The sequence below is a fragment of the Puma concolor genome, chromosome A2, assembly GCF_028749965.1.
Source record: "Puma concolor isolate L17-30 chromosome A2, mPumCon1.1.hap2, whole genome shotgun sequence".
NCBI lineage: Eukaryota > Metazoa > Chordata > Mammalia > Carnivora > Felidae > Puma > Puma concolor.
The window spans coordinates 51,501,832-51,515,708 of record NC_141668.1 but is presented as its reverse complement, the minus strand read 5'-3'; the positions used below and the strand labels follow the sequence as shown (position 1 = coordinate 51,515,708).

Below are 13,877 nucleotides of genomic sequence, written 5' to 3'. Positions count from 1 at the left end.
CACATGCAACAAAGTGGCAAAAACAGAATGGAGTGAGCTGTGGTTAAGTGTAAATCCTATAGCAATGAAAGTCATTTGTATTATCCTTACTTCTTTGAATAAATTCAGATGACAGCTCTATTTCATTTCTTCATTCAGTTTGGAGGCCAGATGGCATTAGAATCATTTACTTCACCTTGTTGTGCTTAATTACTACAATCAACACACTATTTTCCAAATTAATCATAACAAAGTAATTTCATTAGTAACACAGCAGGCTGTTGAATTATTAGCATCATAACAGTTTGCAAACAATTAAACTTTATTTGAACCTTAAAAATTTGCAGAGTGGAACATTATTGTAAGATCTAATGGCAATAGAGTACAAATTCAGTACAGAGCAAATAATCAAGCAAAATGCTATATAAAATATGACTTACAATCACCTTTGAAAAAAATTAGCTCTCTAACTGTTCATAGAAAAACAAATAAAAGCTAAGCAAACATAATGAGAACATAGCAATTAGCATATTTTCTAACAAGCCATGTTGTTTAAATTCACATTAATGATATTATTATGATCTTGAAGAGAGTGTGATATATTGTCAAGGGTGTAAAGGAAACTTTCTCCCTGGTAGTATACAAATGATTTTGCCAAATGAATACAAAGGAGTCATGCATTGAAAGTAATGATTATTTTTCTTATCACTCTAATTTTAAATCTTTCGTTTCCCTTCCTATCTCCCACCTATATTCAAGTTAAACAAGAACAAAGGCCAGAGCTGCTCTGGACAGAAGTTAACACTTTATTTCTGTATTGTCACCATTCACAGAGACTATCTAGCTTGGAATTGTTGGTCATCAGTTGGCAAAGGACTCCCTCTCCTGGATTAACTGTAAAAGGAGGCAAAACTCTTTTACATGCTTTACGTTCAGCTCCAGTTTGTGCCCGAGTGGGGGAGGGGCTGCCCAGTGCTTTGGTATGTGATGAAAAGCTGCTGCCACCTACTGGCCGAGCAGGAAAATCTTCCCTTCAACCAGAAGCATGAAACCTGTATCCATTACCAAAATTACATTTTCAGGGGAAACCCACGACTGCTTTTGCTTGTCATCTCTCAGGCTTTGAAAAGCAGACCACTAAATTTGTCTCCAGTTGTCTCATCTATGCTGAGATGATTTCAACCTGCTCCAACGGATCTCTATTAGGAACAGATTAACGAGTGCACAAATTCATTTCCGAAAGCTTTAACTTGACAACGTCTAATTTATGTAAACTAGACTTGACCCACAATCCCTAAAACTAAAATACAGATTTCATCACATTTGAAATCTATGATCACAGTATTGAGAAGATAATGTTAAATTTAAGCTCTGAAATATTGCTTATAAATAGTAAAGGGGGGTTTACTTTTTATATATAAAGGGGGGTTTCAACTCATTCATGGTTAGCATCTTTACCTTCATAAAACAAACATCTGAGAAGTTCAACAAAGGTGGTACCCCCCAATCAATGATTCAAAATTACATGAGTCTATCCACATCAAATAATTACCCGATCAGCAGGACATTTTGATATGTATCAAGGCCACACTGCTACCTTGTTGGCATTTAAAATAATACCCTTGATTTCAAATATACACGGAAAGGTAATGTAATCGTTCCACAAATCTTGCTCCGGCCGCACAACATAGACCTCCAGTGTCGGCTAACCCTACCTTTCCACTCGCCTGTTGGTACGGGTTCCCACCATGATTTCTATGCTCTCCTCTCTGAGCCCTTCCTTTTCTTTTCACTGCTCTGAGAAGTGTGAGACTCAGAGAGACTCAGATCTGGGGTTCTACTGTTCTGTGCTGGGACTTTAACAGCACAGCAGTGATCGGGCAGGATAAGGCAGTGCTCCGTTAGGTCTCCTTACTTTGAAACTACATACGGAGACTCTTTAGGCCATTGTGTTACACAGAATGGGCTTTCTTATGAATGTTTTATTTTATTCCATTTAAATACAGAACGGTGGTGGAAAACGTTGGCAAGTCCGTCATCTAATCAGGATGTTTGTTACCGAGAAAGGGCTCGGCATGGACCGTGGTTCTGGTCCGCATGTGTCACAGGTGTCCGTGCACTGCCATCGGGAAACCTGTCATCTTTTCTTTCTTGTGGCTATATTTAACACGAAGGAAACTTGCCAATCAGTAAGATTCTTTCATGAAAATATGTTACTACTGTGTGAAAGATAAGTACTAAGATGGTTAACAAAGCCACATTCTTTAGATAGCATCTACCAGAAGTTGGCATGATATACTCAATTCAAATTTCTATGAAATTACGTATTACACTCTAAAATATAATTGACATCCAACACAAAGAGGAATTACGACTCATAATGAAAGTAGCAGTACATAGCAAATTATGCTGAATTCTTCACACAAATCAAATGAGTAAATAAAAACTACATTTATTTCTTAGCAAAATAGCAACAGGTACAAGTTTCCTGCCTGCATCTAATTTACATTAATATTCTTTATTTAATTTCACATCAGAGGAATATTATAATGAATGCATAAAATAACAGTTAAAGACAAACGTCCAATAAAACACAAAAAGGTTATGAGCTGCCACGCAGGCTTTCAAGATGATTCTAAATCCAAAGCATTTACTGACTAGCAGAAGAATCTTCCTTTTCTGCAGTCAGAAAGGGAAAGTTGCAGCTTAATTTTTTTCTTCAGTTGAAATGTTGATTTTTCCTGCTTAGAAAAAAAAATTGCATTTTTAGCCAAGGAAAAATGAACATTTTGTCAATTCAGCTCCTCAGAAAGGCCGTAAAAAGTGATACTTTACTAAAGAGGAGAAGGTTTGGGAAAACATCCAGTTGTTAGCAAAGGGACTTTCTCTAAATAAATCTATTTCCAAAGTAAATTCTATGAAGTTATTTAAAAATTAAACCAGATTTAAAAAAAAAAAAGATGATGATGATGATGGGGGAGGCATGATCTTGGTGCTATCAGAAAACTACAAAGACTTTTTAAAAGGCAAAGACTCATAAGGCAGAGACCAAGAGAACATATGAGCTATTACAGAATATTGGATTAAAATGTACTTACCCAGGACTCTCAAATATCATACATCTCCATTATGTAGGCTTTCGGCACCAAGCCAATGGCTCCCTTCATTTCTCCTACCCACCAGCCATATCTATTGTATTCCTAATTGAAAACAATATGCAATATTAACCTTTAGACTGGTATAAATACAATGTCGTTTATATGCAACTTCTTAGAAACGTTATTTCTTTTTATAAACTTACAAGAGCTTGAGCTGCAAATTGAAACATTTTAATCTTTTTTTTGTTTGTTTCTGGACACTTAAAAATGCTGTTAGGCAAAGATTTAAATTAACGTATAAGACAAAGCCTGTTTATGACTCCGTACAGAACACAGAAACAGTCACTTGGGATAAGAACTTAGCAAATGAAACTACATGAGGAAGTCAGTTCCCTGGGCCCATTTCCCTTCTCCCTCCCCCCCCCCCCCCCCCCCCCCACTACACACACACAGACACACACACAGACGCATGCACGCACAGGCAAGCACACTCAATGGCCTGGGAGACAACTTTTCTACGCAAACACCAGCTCTAGGTGCTACAGGGTTACAGCCAAGATCCTTAGGATACTATCTTTGCCTTCAAGAAGCTTATCATCTAGCAAGGAAAGAATTACTTTTTCACAATAAACTAATTCCTACTAAACTCATATGACTAAAGATTATTTACAATGTAGAGCTACGCCTCCTCTTAAGAAAAATCTAATACGTGTGTATAGACATTTTAAACAGACAAATGAAAGAATAAGAAAACACTAATAATATCCGCAAATATTTGTTTTACAAAATAATTTTCAAAGGCTCCTTTTAAAAAGCTTCCCTAAGGCATTTATTATTGCATTCAACTAATCCTAAACTTCATTAGATAAAGCATGGGTGGCAGGAATTTAAAGGTGGTGTTAGAGTCACCCTTACAGTAGAAGATCAATAAGAAATAAAGGATCTCAAGTTATAAAGGCAAAATATTGGGGCGCCTGGGTGGCGCAGTCGGTTAAGCGTCTGACTTCAGCCAGGTCACGATCTCGCGGTCCGTGAGTTCGAGCCCCGCGTCAGGCTCTGGGCTGATGGCTCGGAGCCTGGAGCCTGTTTCCGATTCTGTGTCTCCCTCTCTCTCTGCCCCTCCCCTGTTCATGCTCTGTCTCTCTCTGTCCCAAAAATAAATAAACGTTGAAAAAAAATTAAAAAAAATAAAATAAAATAAAATAAAATAAAGGCAAAATATTCATCTAGCTGTAAAAAAAGAGTGATTGATGAGTCACTTCTGCGTTTACTTTGCAACGTGAGATAAACCTGTACCTGCGTTTCTCCCCTTTGCCTCCACTGACAGATACGACACTGCTTTAAGCATTACGAACACTCTGTAACTGGTCTCATATGTCTGCCAGGTTGACTAATGTATTTTTATCTCAAATTTATTTATGTTTAGTGAGATACAAACAAAGTAAAATGAATTACAAGTTTCAAGAATAATATCTTCCAAAAGCAATACTCGGCAAAAGCATTGTAGGACCCAAATTTAATTTTTCATGGAAGATAAATTTTTAAAATCAATCCCCAAAGTAATTCAATAGGCTATGATTTTCCAACATCTGAGTCCTAGATAAATGTGCATATGCATATTGAGTTACAGGTGGGGAGGGAATATTCAGACTAGCACAGACTTCACATTTGTATTGATTAGTATGCTATTGACCAGCTGAAAGGAAAATCATACAATTCTTCAATACAAATGTAAAAACATTAGCATGTGTGTATTGATAATGTGGTCTATCGATAGAACACAGGATTAAAACCTCTATGTGCTTTTTAAACAGTGGGTTGTACAAGAATTAGGTTTATTGGAAGAAAAAGGTGGAAGGAAAATATGAGATGGGGGGGGGGTAAGGCTAACCCTGTACTTATTCTCAAGAGGGCACAGCTCTGGTTAATGAAGACGGAGGGCTCAAGGTTTTAAGTTTAAAAGTTCAACGATAGTGTGAATTTAGTGGATAAAACTATCTAAAAGCAATGAAAATAGTCTGATGCCCGAACTTAGTGATAATGACTATAATCTACATGGGATATATTTATCAGAAGAAAACACCAACTTACTGAAAGCTATGATTAGCAACCATTATATCTTAATAGGAACCTAATAAAACTGCCCTTTTCAATTTTTAAGGCAATGAATACAATTAGAGCCTAATGCTTAACAAAACAAATGTATTTAACCTTCCAGAGGCAAAAGGCCTACACTGTAAGATTTCAAAGTGGATGGTTAACAGGGTAGGTCTGAGTATGAAAGCTCTTACCCAATGTCAATGTAAGACTTTAAAAAAAAAAAAAAAATTGAATATTTGTAAAGAGCAAGGGAACCAGCGCCCCCAACAGGCAGACAGAGAACATATTCAATGAGAGGGCATATTAAGACCCAAATCGGTTTTCAGAGACTAGCACTCAATCTGGGCTTCCAGGTTTAAATTCAAATACAAACAAGAATGCTTGTGTCATTTTATAATATTCCACTTTGGTTATAATCTGTAGTCTCAACTGAGGGCATATCATCATTCTCAAAAAGCTCACTCACATCCAAAGTTAAGAAAATGGATTTCCAATGCATCATTTCACCAAAGGACCAATGACACACTTCACACTTGAGAGAATTCTGCCTGATGGTCACTGGTCAGATTCATTAAATAGAAAGTACCCTCGAAAACAGGGGGGAGGGGCTTATGCATCTGCAAACAAATCCCTTGCAAGTAACATTCTAGGAAAAAATAAAGTTTCAGACTCAAATTATCTTAAATGCTTCACTTAATTTAAAACAATTCAAAAGCATATGAAATTTGCTCATAAAAGTTTTCTAAACTATCACAGGTTTAAATCAGAAAAGGGTAAAAATAAAAACCAGAACGTTCATTACTTTACATTTGTAAAGGATTCCACAGAACACTCCTGTGTGGAATTAAGAGGCAATATAAAATACAGTGAGGTAAAAATCTAGGAGGCAAATTTATGGATTTACACTGTGGCCATTAGAGTATGTCGACAAGATTGCAAACACAGAAGCTTTTACTTTTATCATTACCATCCTCTGTATGAGCCTCTTGAGCAACATGAATCCCAATTAAACCATTTGCAGCCTATAAATTGGAAAGAAGATGCTTTGGAGTACGGTATTCTAAACTTGAGCCTCAAGATTCAGTATCCTACGAGCTTTCCTTCTGAAGAAGCAGATCTGCCTCTCTGCCTCCCCTGGTTGCCGCTCCCAAATAAATGTGATTCCAAATGATGTATTACTTACGGTGGAAAGAATGCAATCCAGACAATGTTGTCTTACCGTCCACGTGCTAATTATAGTATTGTTCTAAAAGTCGCGGGTGGGTCGTTTAAAAAAAAAAAAAAAAGAGATCAACAACCCTCAAACCTTATCTTGTTATTAAACAACAAAAAAGAAAGAGACAAAAAAAACCACTCCAGGCTGCCATCTAAATCTCTGAAAGGTTAGGAAACATCATGGCATCTTTATGGCACACGAGATCTCAGGTACGAGAAGGCCTGCCATCTGGTATCCCTCACCCTACTCGGCTCTTAACATCAACTGAAATGCTAACATAGGCAAGTGGCTGTGCTTCAGGAGGACTGATAAAATAATGAAGAGTCCTTTAATCTACAGGAAACCATTCCAGTCAATTTATAAGAAATATTGCATCCCTTTGTAGGACGTGTAATTATTTTCTATTAATCATGTGCTATAAAGCTACATTATGCGGTTATTCTGTTATCACTAGAAAGAGGCCTGCAGTCAGCTTCTGACAATGTTAGGTAATTACTAACACAAAGCTTCTTTCTCCTCCCGTACTAATGCTATCAAGATCCAGAGGTGTGGCGATGCTCACTGTATAAAAATAGTACTCAAAAGAAATTCAGTATCTGCAAAATGGATGGTTTCCAGGCAAAATGCAATGTGGCAGGCGAGGAAGCAAAAAAAGCCAAACTTGCCCAATAACCCGGGAAAATAATCGTAAAGCGGCACTGCCCAGTTGTGCTCTCACCCCTGTTTTCCATTTTCACGCCATTGAAATAGTTTTTTATTTGTTTTGTTTTGTAGTAAAATGTGAGGCTTCGACTAATAGTTGTTAAGCAACAAACGAAAGCGATTATGTAATAAGCAGGGGGAGAGGGCTCGTTTTGATCATGTGAAACCGACTGTACCTGACGTGACAGCCGCCATATGCCCATGTTTACTCATTCGCTAAATCTTCGCTCTCTGCCTGTTGATTATCTTACACTTAAATACTTAAATAAGGCCCCAGCGTTCACTTAAACCCTTCTCAGCACCGTGATTCTCATTTCTCAAGTATGTTCATCCGCTTTCTGCAAACCATGAGGTGAAAGAATGTCACCTGAACAGAAACTTGAGACACTAATAAGATTCTGTGATGCACTCCCCCTTCCAGACACTAGTTACCAATCTGTTTGAATGCAATGGGTGAAAGACTGTGCGTGTGTCCTGTCTCCCAAACATACATCTGTGCTTCGAAACATACTAGCCTTGTGCAGAAATGAAGTTAATTTTATTCACAAATGTAAAATGCATCGGGTTTCAGAGCCTGTGGGCTTCACCGCTGTTTTCCAACTGTTCGCTGTGATAGTCTCGATTTTTCATAAACATTGTAGGAGTATGAAAACCAGATACCCGTGCAAAATACAGAATTACTTTCTTCAAGGGTACCTGTTGGATCTTTTCCTTTTTACTATCTCCAGTTAGAAACTTTGTAAGAATCCCTTCATTTCTCCTACATCCATCATTTCATCCCTTAAAGTGCACGACAGGAACCTGACAACCTCAGTGTTTCACTATTACTATCTACACGTGAACTCCTTGAATCTTCATCTCCTAAGCTGATAAATGAGGAAACTGACACTAACACTCTCTAAGGTCCTCCGTGATGCCTGAACACCACCCTCCGTGAACCTGCTTTAAGACACCAAGTCTCTTAGTGGCTTGTGGAAATCAACCTCATTACTTTATAATTCACTACACAGGTGTGACTTTGAATTACGCTAATTTGAAGAATTACTATTTTTTTTTTTCCTCCCTGCACTGTGCACTCCATTTTTAAAGCAGGAGAGATACAGGACAAGCAAAGGAGCTGATAGTAGGAATTCAATTCTTACAACAAATTTTAGTTTATATTCCAGAGTCAAGACTCATTTAATTCAAGTTTCTACACAGTCCACATTCACAATACCACACAGTAAAAACTGCTATTCAGACTGATGAGTCAAAGATACTGGTAGGCAAAGAAAAGGTCAAATCATATTCGGTAGAAAGTGGCCTCGGTACCCAGTGTATTTCACCGACCTGTACAAGACTCTGTTAAGTGTTCTCCAGCTTACCCACCTGTCTCTATTCCAACTGTCGCCACTCTGGTTCAGACCTTCATCACCTCACCCTGGGTTACTGCATCAACTCTGCCTCTCTGTTCTTCCCAGAAACTGCCTTGGTCAGTTTCAAGAACTGCTGGGGAACTCACACCAGCTCCCCGGTGCGGTAACTGCAAACTCCTCAGCTCTGCTCCCTCCTGCCCTGCTGGCAACAGTCTCTCACTGCTCCGGTCCACACAGTCCAACCTTCCACCCATTCCTGCTTCTGCACGCGGTGCTCTCCTCCCCAGGGAACGTCTCCCCTTCCTCACCCAAATCCTGATCAGCAACCAACACCCAACTCAAGTTACCTAGCTGTCGTGACTTTTTCTCCAAATTATTTAATCCACGCTTACGTCTCTCATTCCAAGCTGAGCATTTATTCCTCATTTTATGTACTTTAGGTCTGTTCCTTCAACTAAAATAAAGCACAGACTCACTGAGATCACGGCAATATCTTACTTGATCTGTCTGCCCCACAATGTATAAAAGATGTTCAATAAATACGGACTGGATGATGCCACACTCATTTTGGATGATGCATCAGTCGACAGACAATCCTAGACATCTTCCTAAGAAGTGTGATTTCCAATAGGTCTATCTCTTCCTTTGTGTATGTTAGATATACTTGAAGAATTTTAGTAATGACTAAACAAACTTTTGTTCTGAAGTGCATTCAGCTTCTCAGTCTGAAGTATGTCGTTCCTACTTGTGGCTGGCTGCTGTCCACCCCGTTTTCCAATGAGCTGTACAGGAGACCTTATCTAAAGAGTTTAGATTCCACCTGTAGAAAGAAAGAGATCTGTCCCCCTGCTGAACTGGGACCAGGTAATTCCAGTTCTATGAAGAAACAAATTGAGTTGAATGTACTGTATGTATGGAAGAGGTTAAGACAGAACCCTGTAAAGGCAGAAACAGTGTGGCAGGTGTAAAGGAAAATCTGGGTTTTACGTCCTGATTATTCTTGTGACGATCTTCCCAGAATTTCCAGAGTCTCACCCCCTAGCTCTTTTACTAATTAGGTATGGAACCCTGGGCCATCCCCAAGTTTTTTAGGGATGATTTCTTGGGTTTATATTTATGGCACTCTCGGAGACTCCACAATAATCCAGTTATGTACTTAACATAAATCAAGAAGTCTAATGGTGACACATTTGGACCCTCACAGAACTGCCTTTATGAAATGTGTTGTCATATTTACTCTAAAATTTTTTGTTGAGGGTATTATCTGTCACTGTTGTACTTGTCATATAAAGTTGTTAAGGTCAGCTAATCAGTGAAGATTCTAGAAATTCTAGTGGAGATTTTTTTTTTTTTTTTTTTAAGTAGCCAGATCTGGGAAAAGCCAAGATCCCTCCTTTTTGATTAAAAGGGGTTATTAGCTCCTTGTCTCTCCCTTTTGTAGTCTGGCTGCTGAGAAGCTCCAGGCTGTGTTGTTAGTTCAAGTGCCCAAACTCCAGTCTTTTAAGGTCTCCACAGGGGTAGTCATTTCTTCCTTGGGTCTTTTATTTATTTTCCCCAATTACACTGAGCCTTGAGATTTCCTCACCTATAAAGCAAAGCACTAGCACTAAGGTTTCCTTAACTCTATGATTCTATCATTCTAAATTGTCTTAAGAAGGTCAGGATTATTTCCTATTTTTACCTGTATTTTCACAAACACAAATAAACGTATATCTGCCATACTATTAGGTATCAGGGATATAAAAATACTTAAGACACAGTGTCTGCCTCAACGAGTTCAGGGTGGAGAGAGAGAGAAATGTAAACTCCTAGTCCCCACTTAGATGTAGCAGTGTAAAAAGAGAAAACTCCAGGGTCAGACCTGCACTGATTCCAGGAGAAGGTACTTTCTAGTTGGTGTCCTTGGGTGATTCACATAACAACCTTGCTGGGCATCAGTTTCCGACTCTGGATAATTAACACACCGTAACACCATAGGGTTATCTTATGATGAGATGAGCGAAAGCATACCGAGTGCCTAGAACGGGTCCTTGTGGGTACGCAGCAAATTCTTTTTGTTGTTGCTGTTCCCTCCCTCTCCCTTCCCACTAATGGGTATAGGAAAATGCCAGAGCAACGAAAAAAGTGTGTTGGAGTGCACTCCAAGGCAATCTGATTAGGAGCGGTTCTCTACCCTGCTCTTCCAAAGGGAATGTGGCCTGTAAAGGGATGAGGGGGGGAACGTCTCAGAGGAGTGAATGCTGCTATATATATGTTAAGGGGGTTCCTGAGTTTTGGGGGTGGGGGAGAAGAAGCGCCTAAGAGATCATGGACTTTCCAATTTGGGATTTAAAAAAAAAAAAATTATCAACAAGGTGCTGTCTTTCAGGTCGTTTTGTTTTGCTTCTGACAGACCCCGGCTTATTCCGCGCAGGATTAAACCGCACAGGCCTTGCAGCCCATAGCAGCCCTTGCCACTTCCGCCCACCCTGCATCTCGGACGCTGCCTGCCGGTTTTTCCTTGACCCCTCCGGCTTATTCTGAGCCTCCCAACCTACTTTCCAGAATCACCTCCCCGCTTTCATCTGTCAACATCTTCCTGAAACGCTCCTTCCATTTGAGGTCAGAGAACACAGGGAAGGACTTGAACGTGTTGTCCCCACCTAGATAACGAGAGGAGTCCCATGAGTGGGACCAGACTGTCTCCTGAGGGAGGGGCGGGTGTGAGCAGAGCAGGTCTACCTGGCCTCACTGTGTACCCGCAACACTCCCGTATCGACAGCACGGAAACTAAATGCCACCAGACCCAAAGAGACACGGTCACAATACAGCTATTCCTCCTCCTTCCCCAAAGGCTGGAAGACATAACCACATTTTGGGAGCTAGCTGAGCATCAACAACGTTATGTCCTATATTGAGATGTCCTAGTTATTCTTCAGCAGTTGGTTATGCTATTTGTGGCACGCGGGGGCAGATGGTCACGGAGGGAAAGTGAAGACACCTGAAAAGTAACTCTGCCAGCGGAGCTCGGGAGGCCTTTCATGTTATTTCCTTTTTCCGGTAGGTTTGAAACCCAGAAAAATCCTGGTCATGGAATCTTTACGTATTTACAATGAGAAGCAAACGGTCAGTGACAGTCACAATTCACCAATCGCTGAAAAAAACTCACAGATATAATGGGAGACAATGCTCGACCCTCCAACCAATATATACTAAAAAAAGAAAAAAAAAAAAAAAGCGTCCTTACCGTACATTAGGGGACACTGTCAACCTACATTTCCTGTTTTTCACTTAATACAAAATTTCTTAAGACGCTGCAATGCTCAAGTCACATGTGTCCTAGACTAGATAAAATATCCCAGGACTCTTCACCCCCTTGTTTTTCTGTTAACACCAGACAAAGTAGCGTGCTTCTTTCCTGCCGAAGCATAGCTCTGCTGTCGTTAAGTCTCTAAAAATAATTTATTGCTTTAAAAGTAAGAATAGGAATGTGGTTAGCCATTTACCGATGAGCACAGATTGAAAGATAAACTAATAGACGATGTAAATCCAGAACAGCAAGTAGAATCATATAACCAAAGAGGTATGCAGGGCAAGGGAATACGCCTATAGCCATATAACCTGGATCCTGCTATTAAAATCCTAACATCTCGCAAACATAGTTCTGGGTAAATACTATTAACTAGGATATTATGTCCTTGTTTAAGGTGGTAATAAACGTGACATGTAACCTAGTAATGGAATCTGGCATGAGTTTAAACAACCTGATTCCTTTTTTAAAAAACTAAAAAGATTTTTTTTTTTTTTTTTACTTCAAATATGATTTCCCCCCCATCAAATGAATCAGAAATTGGGCCGTGAGTTTTAGAATTAATTCATTAGCAACGTAGTGGTCAACAAAATTACAAACCCCATTTTCATCTGTCCCTGTAAATGTGCCCCATTGTTTTTAGGGGAGAATAAAAAGATTTCTAAATCTCTGCTGAACTACTGATGTACGTAACAGGGGTTTCTTCTAATACACAAACAACAGCAGTGACCCTACGTGGAAAGAACTATAAGCAAAAAGTCACTGGCTCTCCTTTTTAGGTAAGCAGTACTTAAATTTAGTATTAGTGAGCTTCAAAGGTTAAAACTTAGAAAATGCCAGACACTTTGAAAGAGAGGCGAACTCAGCCAGGGGTCACATGCATGACAGCTGCTAATTGAAAAATGTTAAAAAGGGAAGGGGGGGCAGGCCAGGTGATCTGCTTACCCTTCTTTATTGCAACACTTGATTTTCACTAGAGAAAAAAATTTAAGTCTAAGACTCGTATAACTCTCAAAAAAGACGCCTGAAATACATAAATCACCCCCAGGCTGACTGAGCACAGCTGACACCCTATCAAGGCTTCCTTGCAAAAACAGAGAAAGAAGACTGAATTTTAAAACGAAACTATATTCCTACAGTGAATTTTAACGAAGACGCCCAATGGTCACACCAGTTCAGTCTGTTTCTGTCATTACATTTACAAAATTAAAACACTCTTCATTACAATGCACACCATTTTTAGTCCTTGATTTATCCAAATTGTATTTAAGAATGCATCTTTTCTTAAACTGTCTTGTGTTTCCTTTTTTTTTTTTAAAGAGTATTTTCGGAACTGACAACCTTCTGGAAGGTAAGTCAGATCAGTGACAATTATATATTGCGAAATACAGATCAGTTAATTTTGAAAAGCAAGGCGTATTTCTTTCAAATCTTGCAAATGGCATTATTTATTAGAAAAATTGTGGCATTAATTTCTTCACAAGGTACACATTTTTTTTATGCCTCTACAAATATTGCATTGAGACTCCTTAAAAAGGTATGTATACAATGTTTACATTCAATTCTGAATGATTAAAAATTTTATGATTAAATGCTAATACTTTATTGACATGACATAGGAAAGTAATAATCCATAGCTAGATCTCAAGCTGAATTTATGACATCATTTTGATTGTGCACATTAGCCGCAATTACCTGCACCACTCATTCTGAGCCACTAGATGGTGTAAAAAATAAATTAAAATGGTAAAATTTCATTCTATAGCCACAAAACCTAATATAACTCTGAGAAACATGAAACACATTTCTAGACCTACAACAATGCTGGTGATTTCTATGCTAAGTGTACTTTAAAAAAAATCTCTCTCTCCACCTGGATCTAGAAACAAGTCCTTCTGAGGAATTCTTCATCATATATATATAACAATATATAGATCTACCTTAATCTAGAAACAAGTCCTTTTGAGCAATTTTTCACTCTCTTCTAAGAGCCTGAGTTCTGAATTTACAGTAGTCTTTTTTTTTTAATTTTTTTCTACATTTTACTTATTTTTGAGAGAGAGAGAGAGAGAGAGAAACAGAGCACAAGTGGGGGAGAGGCAGAGAGAGAGGGAGACACGGAATCCGAAGCAGGCTCC

At 38.8% G+C, this 13,877-nt stretch overlaps 1 protein-coding gene across 3 annotated transcripts in view; it reads right to left on the bottom strand.

Moving 5' to 3' along the window:
- Positions 1-283: 283 nt before the first annotated feature.
- Positions 284-13,877, bottom strand: part of SKAP2 (src kinase associated phosphoprotein 2) — a 182,980-nt gene continuing 169,386 nt past the window's right edge. For 2 of the 3 annotated variants that reach the window (XM_025930011.2, XM_086693985.1), the window contains exons 12-13: positions 3,078-3,179; positions 284-2,723 (exon numbers count right to left, since the gene is read on the bottom strand). In XM_025930011.2, coding sequence (XP_025785796.1) covers positions 3,087-3,179 — 93 coding nt within the window. In that variant the 3' untranslated portion in view covers positions 284-2,723; positions 3,078-3,086. The remainder of the gene's footprint in view (positions 2,724-3,077; positions 3,180-13,877) is intronic. The other variant, XM_025930012.2, reaches the window with a different exon arrangement.